This window comes from Oncorhynchus nerka, linkage group LG19, assembly GCF_034236695.1.
Source record: "Oncorhynchus nerka isolate Pitt River linkage group LG19, Oner_Uvic_2.0, whole genome shotgun sequence".
In the NCBI taxonomy this organism is placed as follows: Eukaryota; Metazoa; Chordata; class Actinopteri; order Salmoniformes; family Salmonidae; genus Oncorhynchus; species Oncorhynchus nerka.
In genome coordinates, this window is record NC_088414.1 from 38,392,391 (window position 1) to 38,405,594 (window position 13,204).

A 13,204-nucleotide genomic window follows, 5' to 3' on the forward strand; every position below is an offset into this window, starting at 1 on the left:
TGTGTGTGTGTGTGTGTCTAGATGTGTGTGTGTGTGTGTCTAGATGTGTGTGTGTGTGTGTCTAGATGTGTGTGTGTGTGTGTCTAGATGTGTGTGTGTGTGTGTGTCTAGATGTGTCTAGATGTGTGTGTGTGTGTGTGTCTAGATGTGTGTGTGTGTGTGTGTCTAGATGTGTGTGTGTGTGTGTGTCTAGATGTGTGTGTGTGTGTGTGTCTAGATGTGTGTGTGTGTGTGTGTCTAGATGTGTGTGTGTGTGTGTGTCTAGATGTGTGTGTGTGTGTGTGTGTCTAGATGTGTGTGTGTGTGTGTGTCTAGATGTGTGTGTGTGTGTGTGTGTATGTCTAGATGTGTGTGTGTGTGTGTGTCTATGTCTAGATGTGTGTGTGTGTGTGTGTCTATGTCTAGATGTGTGTGTGTGTGTGTGTCTAGATGTGTGTGTGTGTGTGTGTCTAGATGTGTGTGTGTATGTGTGTGTGTCTAGATGTGTGTGTGTGTGTGTCTAGATGTGTGTGTGTGTGTGTCTAGATGTGTGTGTGTGTGTGTCTAGATGTGTGTGTGTGTGTGTGTATGTGTGTCTAGATGTGTGTGTGTGTGTGTCTAGATGTGTGTGTGTGTGTATGTCTAGATGTGTGTGTGTGTGTGTGTGTCTAGATGTGTGTGTGTATGTGTGTGTGTGTCTAGATGTGTGTGTGTGTGTCTAGATGTGTGTGTGTGTGTCTAGATGTGTGTGTGTGTCTAGATGTGTGTGTGTGTCTAGATGTGTGTGTGTGTGTGTGTCTAGATGTGTGTGTGTGTGTGTGTCTAGATGTGTGTGTGTGTGTGTGTCTAGATGTGTGTGTGTGTGTGTCTAGATGTGTGTGTGTGTGTGTCTAGATGTGTGTGTGTGTGTGTGTCTAGATGTGTGTGTGTGTGTGTATCTAGATGTGTGTGTGTGTGTGTGTCTAGATGTGTGTGTGTGTGTGTCTAGATGTGTGTGTGTGTGTGTGTGTGTGTAGATGTGTGTGTGTGTGTGTGATGTCTAGATGTGTGTGTGTGTGTGTCTAGATGTGTGTGTGTGTGTGTGTAGATGTGTGTGTGTGTGTGTGTCTAGATGTGTGTGTGTGTGTGTGTCTAGATGTGTGTGTGTGTGTGTGTGTCTAGATGTGTGTGTGTGTGTGTGTCTAGATGTGTGTGTGTGTGTGTGATGTCTAGATGTGTGTGTGTGTGTGTGTGATCTAGATGTGTGTGTGTGTGTGTGTGTGTGTGTGTGTGTGTGTGTCTAGATGTGTGTGTGTGTGTGTGTGTCTAGATGTGTGTGTGTGTGTGTGTGTCTAGATGTGTGTGTGTGTGTGTGTGTCTAGATGTGTGTGTGTCTAGATGTGTGTGTGTCTAGATGTGTGTGTGTGTGTCTGTGTGTGTCTAGATGTGTGTGTGTGTGTGTCTAGATGTGTGTGTGTGTGTGTGTCTAGATGTGTGTGTGTGTGTCTAGGTGTATGACAGGTGTGATCCGTTGGAGATCTGAGAGGTGATGCTGGCACTCATGCTCATAGCCTGTTCGCTCCGCCCCCCTCCTGATGTCGACGCCCTCCTCATAGCCTGGGGGCTGTTCCTGGCCCCCCCCACCACCCCTCCCACACTCCCCCTCTGACTCCCTCCCCCAGAGGGCTGATGCAGGCTCCAGGGAGGGGGACCCCCAGCGAGCACAGGGTGACCCCACGGCTGCTGGGAGCTGGTCCCCCCCTGGTGGTGGCTGTGACCATGATGAGACAGTCCGGACCCCCCTCCTCCCCACCCCCCTGGGCTGCCCTGTGTGTCTGAGCCAGAGCCCTGCAGGTTAGACAGGACCATGTTGCTGAAGCCTAGTCTCATGGACTCTGAGTCAAAGGCCTCTATCTCTCTGGCCTGGCGCTCCAACAGGGACCTGATACGCTCCACACGCTCGTTCTGCAGAGACAGCATCTCCTCCTCAATCTGGAGACACACAAACAGAGAGAGAGACAGTCAGAAACACACAGCGATGCCAACACCTACTAAATCACACACACACACCTCGTCCCTACCTTGTGTTCCAGAAGAGCCCTGCGGAGCGACACTCTCTGCTCCAGATCCTTCCTCTCTCTGTCGTGCTGGGCTTCTGTCTGCATCTTGATCTTACTCTGGTAGGCGTTCAGCAGCTCCAACTCCTGCTGCAGCTGCATCCTCAGCACCTGACACTCCCCTTCCTGGGCCTCGTCCAATCGCAGCTGGGGAGGGAGAAGGGTGGACAGAGGGCATGGGGACAAAACAAAAGTGGAGATCAGCAGTAAATAGATCTGAAATCATTGGATAGTTTTAGCACTATGCTACAAACTAGGGCAGCACGATATGGGCCCCCCCCCCAAAAAATTTACATTTGTTTTTACTTGCAATGTAGATCAAACACTTGGAGGGATAGAAATAGAATGACGAAGCAAAGTGGAAACCAGCATCGTTCTTGTTTGGAACAATCATTTTACCGAACAGAACACCAAGAGAACTGCATCGAACAGCGAGGAGGATAAACAGCGCTGCTTGATTGACAGGGGGCGGGGCTTGGTGTCAGAGGAGTGGGGAAGACACTACAAAAACAGTCAACAATAAAAAATAAAAAATTGATATAGCACGCAGCTGAGCAGCATTTAAACAATTCCATGCGATATGGATCACTCGCAATATGGATTGCACATTTTGACGTGAATTTGATTAATTATGCAGCCCTACCACAAACAGTAGCCCCTTGGGGTTAGGACTAGGGAGTGAACATATATTTAGTAAGTCTTCCCAAAAAGTAGATTTTAAATTGCCTGTGTTTTATTTATTTAAACTTTATTTAACTAGGCAAGTCAGTTAAGAACAAATTCTTATTTTTCAATGACGGCCTAGGAACAGTGGGTTAACTGCCTGTTCAGGGGCAGAACGACAGATTTGTACCTTGTCAGCTCAGGGATTTGAACTTGCAACCTTCCGGTTACTAGTCCAACGCTCTAACCACTAGGCTACCCTGCCTAGTGGTACCTGTTTAGAGAGACAACAGTGTGTGTGTGTGTGGTGTGGTACTCACAGCCTGTGTGGACAGCATGTTGTTGATAGAGTGGTCATACTGCTCGGCCAGGATGGCCAGTTTCCTGGTCTGCTCCTCCTTCAGCCTCTTGAGCACAGCCTTGTGGTCGGCCTTGGGAGTGCTCTCCAACAGGTGGTTCCTCAGGGCCTTGTACTGACGTGTCTGGATCTTACACGTGTCCTGGAACTGCTTCTTAATCTGCAGCTCCTTAGACTGGGGGAGGGGGTGGAGGCCCGTAAAATAGGTGTGTGTGTGTGGTATATATGTGGTGTGGTATATGTGTGTGTGTGTGGTATATATGTGTGTGTGTGGTATATATGTGTGTGTGTGTATGTGGTATATATGTGTGTGTGTGTGGTATGTGTGTGTGTGGTATGTGTGTGTGTGTGTGGTATGTGTGTGTGTTATATATGTGTGTGTGTTATATGTGTGTGTGTTATATGTGTGTGTGTGTGTGTGTGTGTATGTGTGTGTTATATGTGTGTGGTATGTGTGTATGCCAGCGTCTGTGTGTTCCTGACCTTTAAACTCTTGGGCTGCTGTCGGACCTCCATGACGTGTTTGCGTCTCAGCTCTCTCTCCCTCCTCTTGTTGTACTCCAGCTGATTGGTCAGTTCTGTCTGGTGCTGTGTCCTGATAAGCTCCGCCCTCATCTTCTGGATGGTTCCCAGATGTCTGAACTCCAGCTCCTGCATCGACTCGTGATGTCTGAGCAGCATGGCATGTTCCAAGTCCTTCTGGGTCTGACGCTTATTCAACTCCTGAGAGAGGGAGAAGAAGAGAGATTGAATGACAAGTAATATAACAATAATTTAGGGTTTCACACTTTTTTACACATGTTTTAAATGGAAATGTTGTTTTTTTGCATATCCCAACTCCCAGAGACACCCTCGGGGAGTGGGGTCATGGCCAGGGTCAGCCTGGCGACCCTGGAGAGCACATTTTTCCCCTTGACTGCTCGGGGATGCGAACTAGCGACCTTTCGGTTACTGGTCCAACACTCTAACCGTTAGGTTACCTGCCTCACTATGTGGGGGGAGGGTGAAGGGGAGAGGAGGGAGAGAGATGGAGGCAGGAGAAGAGAGGGGTTGAAAGAGATAGAGGACAGGAAGAAAGGAGAGCGTGAATGAAAAGTGGTAAGGGGATGGAGGGAGAGGAGGAGGAGAGAAGGGTTGAAACAGAAATGGAGGAGAGGTAGAGAGGGTGTTAAGAGAGGAGAGGATGAAAGAGAGCATGAAAGATAATGAAAAATAAATGAATTGAGAAAGGAGAGGAATGTTCACACAAGACAGCTCCATGTGTTGAGCGATAACCTGTCATGTCCTTTGGAGGTGAATAGGAATGATGTGTGTTTGCGTGTGTGTACCTCTCGTGCCAGGTCCTGCTCCACGTTGTGCCTGGCGATGAGTATCCTCCGTTTAAAGCGTCGACACTCCAGCTCCAGGTACTGCCGCTGTCTCCTCAACAAGTTGGCTTCCTCCTCAGCCTGACAAATTACATCAAACTTTACTTAAACAGTGTGGCTCAGTTGGTAATGGATCTTGCAACACCAAGGGTTGTGGATTCGATTCCCGCTCAGGAATGACTAAGTTGCTTTGGATAAAAGCGTCTGCTCTGGTATATATTGTATAATATCTTATATAGTCCATTTTGTACCATAAAAACACAATACAAAGTACTTCACATACATCAATTAATAATACTAGAAAAGTACCATACATTTATAGACAGATACATGAAGAGAGTACAACAATAGCAGAAGTCTCGAGGTATTGCACGCCTGAGGTAGAATACCTCATGATAGTGTGGTATACAGTTTATCTACCAAGAGAGAAATCTATATTATTCGTATCCTTCTATTTACCACCACAAACCAATGGTGGAAAAAGTAACCAATTGTTCTCAAAGATGGTGCCGATAGAGACGGCAGCTCCGCTTCTAGTCCTTTAGGAAACTGCAGTATTTTTGGTTGTTCATGTATTATTTCTTACATTGTTAGCCCAAAAAACCTTAAGTGTTATTACATACAGCCGGGAAAAACTATTGTATATATCAGAGAGACGTCAACTTACCAGAACAACCAGCACTACGACCAGGAATACCACTTTCCCAAAACGGATCCTTTGTCTGCACCTCCCAGGGAATTCCAACTAATTCCAGAGGCCGACTCAAAACAACGCCACCGGAGGAGAGCGTGCCGGAGCGGTCTTCTAGTGAGGCTTCGGGTGTGCACACACCACCCACCGCTTCAGAGTATATTACTCGTTAATGTCCAGTCATTTTGCTAACAAAGTTGATCAAATTAGAGCAAGAGTTGCTTTCCAAAGAGATATCCGGGATTGTAACATACTCTTTCACGGAAACATGGCAAGCTTGGGACATGCTGTCGGAGTTAGTACAGTAAACGGGACTTTCAGTGCATCGCGCCGACAAATAAACATCTCTCCGGTAAGAAGAAGGGCGGGGGTGTATGTCTATGATTAAAAACTCATTGTGTAATTGTATCAACATACAAGTCCTTTTGTTCACCTGACCTAGAATTCCTCACAATCAAATGCCGACCATATTATCTCCCAAGAGAACTCTCCTCCGTTATTGTCAGAGCCGTGTATATTCCCCCACAAGCGGATACCAAGACCAGGAATTTCATTGGACTTTATGCAAACTGGAAACCATATATCTGGGGGATTTTAACAAAGCTACCTAAATTCTATCAGCATATCGATTGCAGTACATGAGCGAGTAACACGCTCGACCACTGCTACACTAACTTCCGCGATGCATTACAAAAAGAAAACCAGCCTCGTTGCGAACATCGACGTCTTGCTTCCAGACAAATGCAACAACTTCTTTGCCCGCTTTGAGGACAATACAGTGCCACCGACGCGGCTCGCTACCAAAGACTGTGGGCTCCCATTCTCCGTGGCCGACGTAAGTAAAACATTTAAACGCGTTAACCCTTGCAAAGCTGCCGGCCCAGACGGCAACCCTAGCCACGTCCTCAGACCATGCGCAGGCCAGCTGGCTGGTGTGTTTACGGACATATTCAACCAATCCCTATCTCAGTCTGCGGTCTCAACATGCTTCAAGATGGCCACCATTGTTCCTGTTCCCAAGAAAGCCAAGGTAACTGAACTAAATGACGATTGCCCGGTAGCACTCACTTCTGTCATCATGAAATGCTTTGAGTGACTATGCAAAGATCACCCTACCTGTCACCCTAGACCCACTTCAATTTGCTTACAGCCCTAATAGGTCCACAGACGATGCAATCGTCATCACACTGCACACGGCCCTATCCCATCTGGACAAGAGGAATACCTTTGTAAGAATGCTGTACATTGACTACAGCTCAGCATTCAACACCATAGTACCCTCCAAGCTCATCATTAAACTTGAGTCCCCCGGTCTCCAGGTGGTGAAGGTAGGAAACAACATCTCCACTCCACTGATCCTCACCACTGGGGCCCCACAAGTTTGCAATCTCAGCCCCCTCCTGTACTCCCTGTTCACCCACGACTACAATGGCCATGCACGCGCCTCCAACTCAATCATCAAGTTTGCAGACGACACTACAGTGGTAGGCTTGATTACCAATAACAACAACGAGACAGCCTACAAGAAGAAGGTGAGTGCCCTCGGAGTGTGGTATCACGAAAATAACCTCTCACTCAATGTCAGCAAAACAAGAGACGATCGAGGACTTCAGAAAACAGCAGAGGGAGCACCCCCCTATCCACATCGACGGGACAGCAGTGGAGAAGGTGGAAAGTTTTAAGTTCCTTTGTGTACATATACACCGACAAACTAAAATGGTACACAGACAGTGTGGTGAAGAATGCGAAACACCACCTCTTCAACCTCAGGAGGCTGAAAGAATGCGTCTTGTCACCTAAAACCCTCACTAACTTTTACAGGTGCACAATCAAGAGCATCCTGTCGGGCGGTATCACCCCCTGGAACGGCAACTGCATCGCCCACAACTAGTGATACACAGATATGACATTTTTGGCCAACACCAATATTTTCCTTGACAAAAAAAAAAACAATAGCGATAACCATTTTTGCAGCCTTTTAAGCATTCTAGTACAATTAAATAGTTAACACACACACACACATGGACGCAGCTGTCTAAGGCACTGCATCTCAGTGCAAGAGGCGTCACTACAGTCCCTGGTTCGAATACAGGCTGTATCACATCCGGGCGTGAATGAGAGTTGCCAGTTTTAGCTAATATCGGCCCAATTCCGATATGTTCACCGATATATCCTGCATCCCTACCCACAACCGCAGAGCTCTCCAGAGAGTGGTGCGGTTTGCAAAACGCATCGTGACCGCTTGCATCCCCGAACGGTATGGCAACCGCTCAGCATCCGACCGTAAGGCGCTACAGAGGGTAGTGCGTATGGCCCAGTACATCACTGGGGACAAGCTTCCTACAATCCAGGACCAAAATACTAGGCGGTGTCAGAGGAAGGCCCAAAAAATTGTCAAAGACACCAGTCACCCAAGTCATAGAGTATTCTCTTTGCGACCGGAGCGCCAATCCTAGGTCCAAAAGGCTCCTTAACAGCTTCTACCCCCAAGCCATAAAACTGCTGAACAATTAATCAAATGGCCACCCAGACTGTTTGCATTGACCCTTTTGTTTTTACACTGCTGCTACTCGCTGTTTATTTTCTATGCATAGTCACTTTACCCCTACTTACATCTACAAATGACCTCGACTAACCAGTCATTTGCATTGATGTAACTTGTACTGTACCTGGAAGTGCTGGATGTTCTCCTTCTGCTTGGACAGCCACTCCTGCTTCTCCTTCTTAGGGGTTGACTGGTTCTCACTCAACTCCTACAGGACAGAGAGAAGTGAGTGTGTGTCTACACCTCTCGTACCAGATCCTGTTCCACGTTGTGTGTGTGTGTGTGTGTACACATCTCTTGTACCAGGTCCTGTTCCACGTTGTGTGTGTGTGTGTGTGTGTGTGTTTGCGTGCGTGCATTCACTTGAACCAGGGACCCTCTGAACCCATCACCTAAAAAGCAGTGCTAAATTACAAAATAAAATTCTTACCCTGTAAGCTTGTACATGGATGAGTAAAACAGCTTCGGTTTTGGATTGCTGACATACCTTGTTCATAGACTGCTTACAGGGTAAGGAAACCGAAGTCATTCTGTAATTTGTGTGAACTATCCTTTTAAGTTGATATATATATATATATTGTATAGTTAAATTTAAAACCTTAATTTAACTATACAATATGTATATATATATTGTATAGTAAATTAAGGTTTTAAAAATATATTATATATATATATATAAATATATTGTATCGTTAAATTAAGGTTTTACATGTATATATATATATATATATATATATGAGATGTGCAGTCCTAATGCTCCCAGCCTCAGACTGGTGAAACTCTCCTCAGGAAGAAGATAAAAAGGGGTCTAGACAGAAACTAGTTGCAATAAGTTGCCACTTACCAAACCAATCACATATTTACACTGGTAGAGCTCCTAACAGTTTGTGATTCTGATTTGCAACAGGCAGCATATGACACAGGCTACTAAAAGGTTGTCCGGGATGGGGAAAAGGAAATGCCTCTCCTGAAAACCACATTTCTACTCAGAGCCAATCAACTGCAAGCATTGAATGTCAGCACTCCCATTCAAATAGCAAAATCCAAATAATGAAATTCCTCAGAGTTCCAATAGTCAAGACAAGATTTTGGAAGGACGGTCACGCACGACTAGACTTCTCCAAGCTGTAATTTCCATATAAGCTCTGGTGATTAAATTTGGCCCGCATCCCTCAATATAAATGGACCATTACCCAGGGTGCTACTGAAGCCATGGTCATTCAGAACTACTTCTAGGTCTAGATTGGTTGACGGCAAAGATGGACACTACTAGTCTACCACGCAGTAACAGCTACCTAGCTAGCCGTTCCATATCGGCTAAACTCACCCTCCTTTGACCTGGTCTCCGCAGCAACCCCAGCAGCCGGGCAAAGCCCAACTGAGTGATCCGGGTCAGGAGCATCAATGTAACAGTGTTGCTTCCATCCCTGTTCCTGTCCCTCACTGGGCTCGAACGAGGGGCGCGAAGTAGTGCCTGTCCCTGTTCACCCACGAAGCAGTGTTACCTGTGTGTGTGTGTGTGTGTGTGTGTGTGTGTGTGTGTGTGTGTGTATTCAGTTAGTATTCAGACCCCTTGACTTTTATACTTTGTTTCATTAATTAATTAATTAACTAACTAATTCTACAATTGATTACATGTCCCTTTTCTTTTATCAATCTCGCGCAAAATGAGAAAGCAAAAACTGAAATATTTAATTTACATAATTATTCAGACCCTATACTCAGTACTTTGTTGAAGTGCCTTTGACAGCAATTACAGCCTGGAGTCTTCTTGGTTATGACGCTACAAGCTTGGCACTCCTGTATTTGGGGAGTATCTTCCATTCTTCTCTGCAGATCCTCTCAAGCTCTATCAGCTATTTTCAGGTCTCTCCGGTGATGTTCGATCGGGTTCAAGTCCGGGCTCTGGCTGGGCCACTCAAGGACATTCAGAGACTTGTCCCAAAGCCTCTCCTGCGCTGTCTTGGATGTGTGCTTAGGGTCGTTGTCCTGTCAGAAGGTGAACCGTCACCCCAGTTAGGTCCTGAGCGCTCTGGAGCAGGTTTTCATCAAGGATCTCTCTATACTTTGCTGCGTTCATCTTTGCCTCGATCCTGACTAGTCTCCCAGTCCCTGCTGCTAAAACGCATCCCCACAGCATGATGCTGCCACCACCATGCTTCACCGTATGGATGGTGCTAGGTTTCCTCCAGACATGACGCTTGGCATTCAGGCCAAATAGTTCAATCTTGGTTTCATCAGACCAAAGAATCTTGTTTCTAATGTTTTGAGCCCTTGAAGGTGACTATTGGCAAACGTCAAGCAGGCTGTTATGTGCCTTTTACTGAGGAGTGGATCCCGTCTGGCCACTCTACCATAAAGGCGTGATTGGTCGAGTGCTGCAGAGATGGTTGTCCTTCTGGAAGGTTCTCCCATCTCCACAGAGGAACTCTGGAGCTCGGTCAGTGACCATCAGGTTCTTGGTCACCTCCCTGACCAAGGCCCTTCTCCCCTGACAGCTCAGTTTGGTTGAGCGGCCAGCAAAAGGAAAAGTCATGATGGTAACAAATTTATACCATTTAAGAATAATGGAGGCCACTGTGATCTTGGGGAACTTCAATGCTGCAGACATTTTTTGGTACCCTTCCCCAGATCTGTGCCTCGACACAATCCTGTCTCTGAGAATTCCTTATCCTGTCTTGGAGCTCTATGGACAATTCCTTTGAGCTTATGGCTTGGTTTTTGCTTTGACATGCACTGTCAACAACCATATATAGACAAATCATGTCACTTTAAGTTGTGGAAACATCAAGGATGATCAATGGAAACAGGATGCATCAAGTCTCATAGCAAAGGGTCTGAAAACTTACAGTTGAAGTCAGAAGCTTACATACACCTTAGCCAAATACATTTAAACTCAGTTTTTCACAATTCCTAACATTTAATCCTAGTAAAATAATAATAATAGTAGAGAATGATTTATTTCATCTTTTATTTATTTCATCACATTCCCAGTGGGTCAGAAGATTACATACACTCAATTCGTATTTGGTAGCATTGCCTTTAAATTGCTTAACTTGAATCAAATGTTTCGGGTAACCTTCCCACAATAAGTTGGGTGAATTTTGACCCATTCGTCCTGACAGAGCTGGTTTAAATGAGTCAGGTATGTAGGCCTCCTTGCTCGCACACACTTTTTCAGTTCTGCCCACACATTTTCTATGGGATTGAGGTCAGGGCTTTGTGATGGCCACTCCAATACCTTGACGATGTTGGCCTTAAGCCATTTTGCCACAACTTTGGAAGTATGCTTGGGGTCATTGTCCATTTGGAAGACCCATTTGCGACCAAGCTTTAACTTCCTGTTTGATGTCTTGAGATGTTGCTTCAATATATCCACATCATTTTCCTTCCTCATGATGCTATCTATTTTGTGAAGTGCACCAGTCCCTCCTGCATCAAAGCACCCCCACAACATGATGCTGCCTCCCCCTGTGCTTCACAGTTGGGATGGTGTTCTTCGGCCTCCCCCTTTTTCCTCCAAACACAATGATGGTCATTATGGCCAAACAGTTCTAATTTTGTTTCATCAGAACAGAGGACATTTCTCCAAAAACTACAATCTTTGTCCCCATGTGCAGTTGCAAACCATAGTCTGAATATTTTATGGCGGTTTTGGAGCAGAGGCTGCTTCCTTGCTGAGCGGCCTTTCAGGTTATGTTGATATAGGACTCGTTTTACTGTGGATATAGATACGTTTGTACCGGTTTCCTCCAGCATCGTCACAAGGTCCTTTGCTGTTGTTCTGGGATTGATTTGCACTTTTTGCACCAAAGTACATTAATCTCTAGGAGACAGAACGCGCCTCCTTCCTGAGCGGTATGACGGCTGCGTGGTCCCATGGTGTTTATACTTGCATACTATTGTTTGCACAGATGAACGTGGTACCTTCAGGCGTTTGGAAATTGCTCTCAAGGATGAACCAGACTTGTGGAGGTCCACCATTTTTTTCTTCTGATTTTCTCATGATGTCAAGCAAAGAGGCACTGAGTTTGAAGGTAGGCATTGAAATACATCCACAGGTACACCTCCAATTGACTCAAATGATGTCAATTAGCCTATCAGAAGCTTCTAAAGCCATGACATAATTTTCTGGAATTTTCAAAGCTGTTTAAAGGCACAGTCAACATAGTGTATGTAAACTTCTGACCCACTGGAATTGTGATATAGTGAATTATAAGTGAAATAATCTGTCTGTAAACAAGTGTTGGAAAAATGACTTGTGTCATGCACAAAGTAGATGTCCTAAAAGACTTGCCAAAACTATAGTTTGTTAACAAGACATTTGTAGAATGGTTGAAAAACTAGTTTTAATGACTCCAACCTAAGTGTATGTAAACTTCCGACTTCAACTGTACGTAAATAAGGTATTTTCTGCAAGCATTTCTAAAAACCTGTTTTCGCTTTGTCATCATGGAATATTTTGCGTAGATTTGATAGATATGTGGAAAAAGAGAAAGGGTCTGAATACTTTCCGAATGCACTGTGTGTGTGTGTGTGTGTGTGTGTGTGTACCTCTTTAAGCTGCTCCTTGCGTAGTTTGTACTCTCGTTTCTGAGACTCCAGGAAGCTGCTGAGTTCTTTCTTCTGTTGGACCTGAATGTGCTGCTGGAACTTCTTCTCATCGTTGTTAAATGTCTTTGCCTGCGCGCCCACACACACACAGACAGAGAGAGAAAACTGCATGAACAGGAGTTGCAATGTATGAAGTTCTCATTGTCCTCTGTGTGGGGAGAGTATAGCAGAGAAGACTGAAGGGCCAAATCAGGATTTAGAAATTCAATCAACCAATTTGCAGGCCAGAAAATGGACAGTAATTTTAAAAATATATAGGTATTGTATATATGTCCATTACAATATAGATACTGTATATAGTTCCATTATAATATAGATACTGTATGTAAGCCAGCATACCACTGCTGGCTTGCTTCTGAAGCTAAGCAGGGTTGGTTCTGATCAGTCCCTGGATGGGAGACCAGATGCTGCTGGAAGTGGTGTTGGAGGGCCAGTAGGAGGCACTCTTTCCTCTGGTCTAAAAAATATCCCACTGCCCTGTGTAGGGTGCTGTCGTTCAGATGGGACGTTAAACGGGAGTCCTGACTCTGAGGTCATTAAGATCCCATGGCACTTATCGTAGGAGTGTTAACCCCAGTGTCCTGGCTAAATTCCCAATCTGGCCCTCAAACCATCATGGTCACCTAATAATCCCCAGTTTACAATTGGCTCATTCATCCCTCTCCCCAGGTTGTTGCTGTAAATGAGAACGTGTTCTCAGTCAACTTACCTGGTAAAATAACAGAGCAATCAAAAAATATAGGTCCATTACAATATAGACTACCTCATTCTCTTTTTCACATCTATAATGTTAATTATTTCACCTCCCTACTCTTCTACATTTGCACACACTGTACATATAATTTTCTATTGTGTTATTGACTGTACGGTTGTTTATGTGTAACTGTGTTG

General features: G+C 45.2%; 1 protein-coding gene across 1 annotated transcript in view; it reads right to left on the minus strand.

Moving 5' to 3' along the window:
- Positions 1 to 1,225: 1,225 nt before the first annotated feature.
- Positions 1,226 to 13,204, minus strand: part of LOC115146853 (serine/threonine-protein kinase TAO1-like) — a 45,972-nt gene continuing 33,993 nt past the window's right edge. Inside the window, exons 15-21 of the mRNA XM_029688871.2 lie at positions 12,254 to 12,382; positions 7,824 to 7,907; positions 4,425 to 4,544; positions 3,580 to 3,819; positions 3,059 to 3,271; positions 2,040 to 2,222; positions 1,226 to 1,950 (exon numbers count right to left, since the gene is read on the minus strand). Coding sequence (XP_029544731.1) covers positions 1,465 to 1,950; positions 2,040 to 2,222; positions 3,059 to 3,271; positions 3,580 to 3,819; positions 4,425 to 4,544; positions 7,824 to 7,907; positions 12,254 to 12,382 — 1,455 coding nt within the window. The 3' untranslated portion in view covers positions 1,226 to 1,464. The remainder of the gene's footprint in view (positions 1,951 to 2,039; positions 2,223 to 3,058; positions 3,272 to 3,579; positions 3,820 to 4,424; positions 4,545 to 7,823; positions 7,908 to 12,253; positions 12,383 to 13,204) is intronic.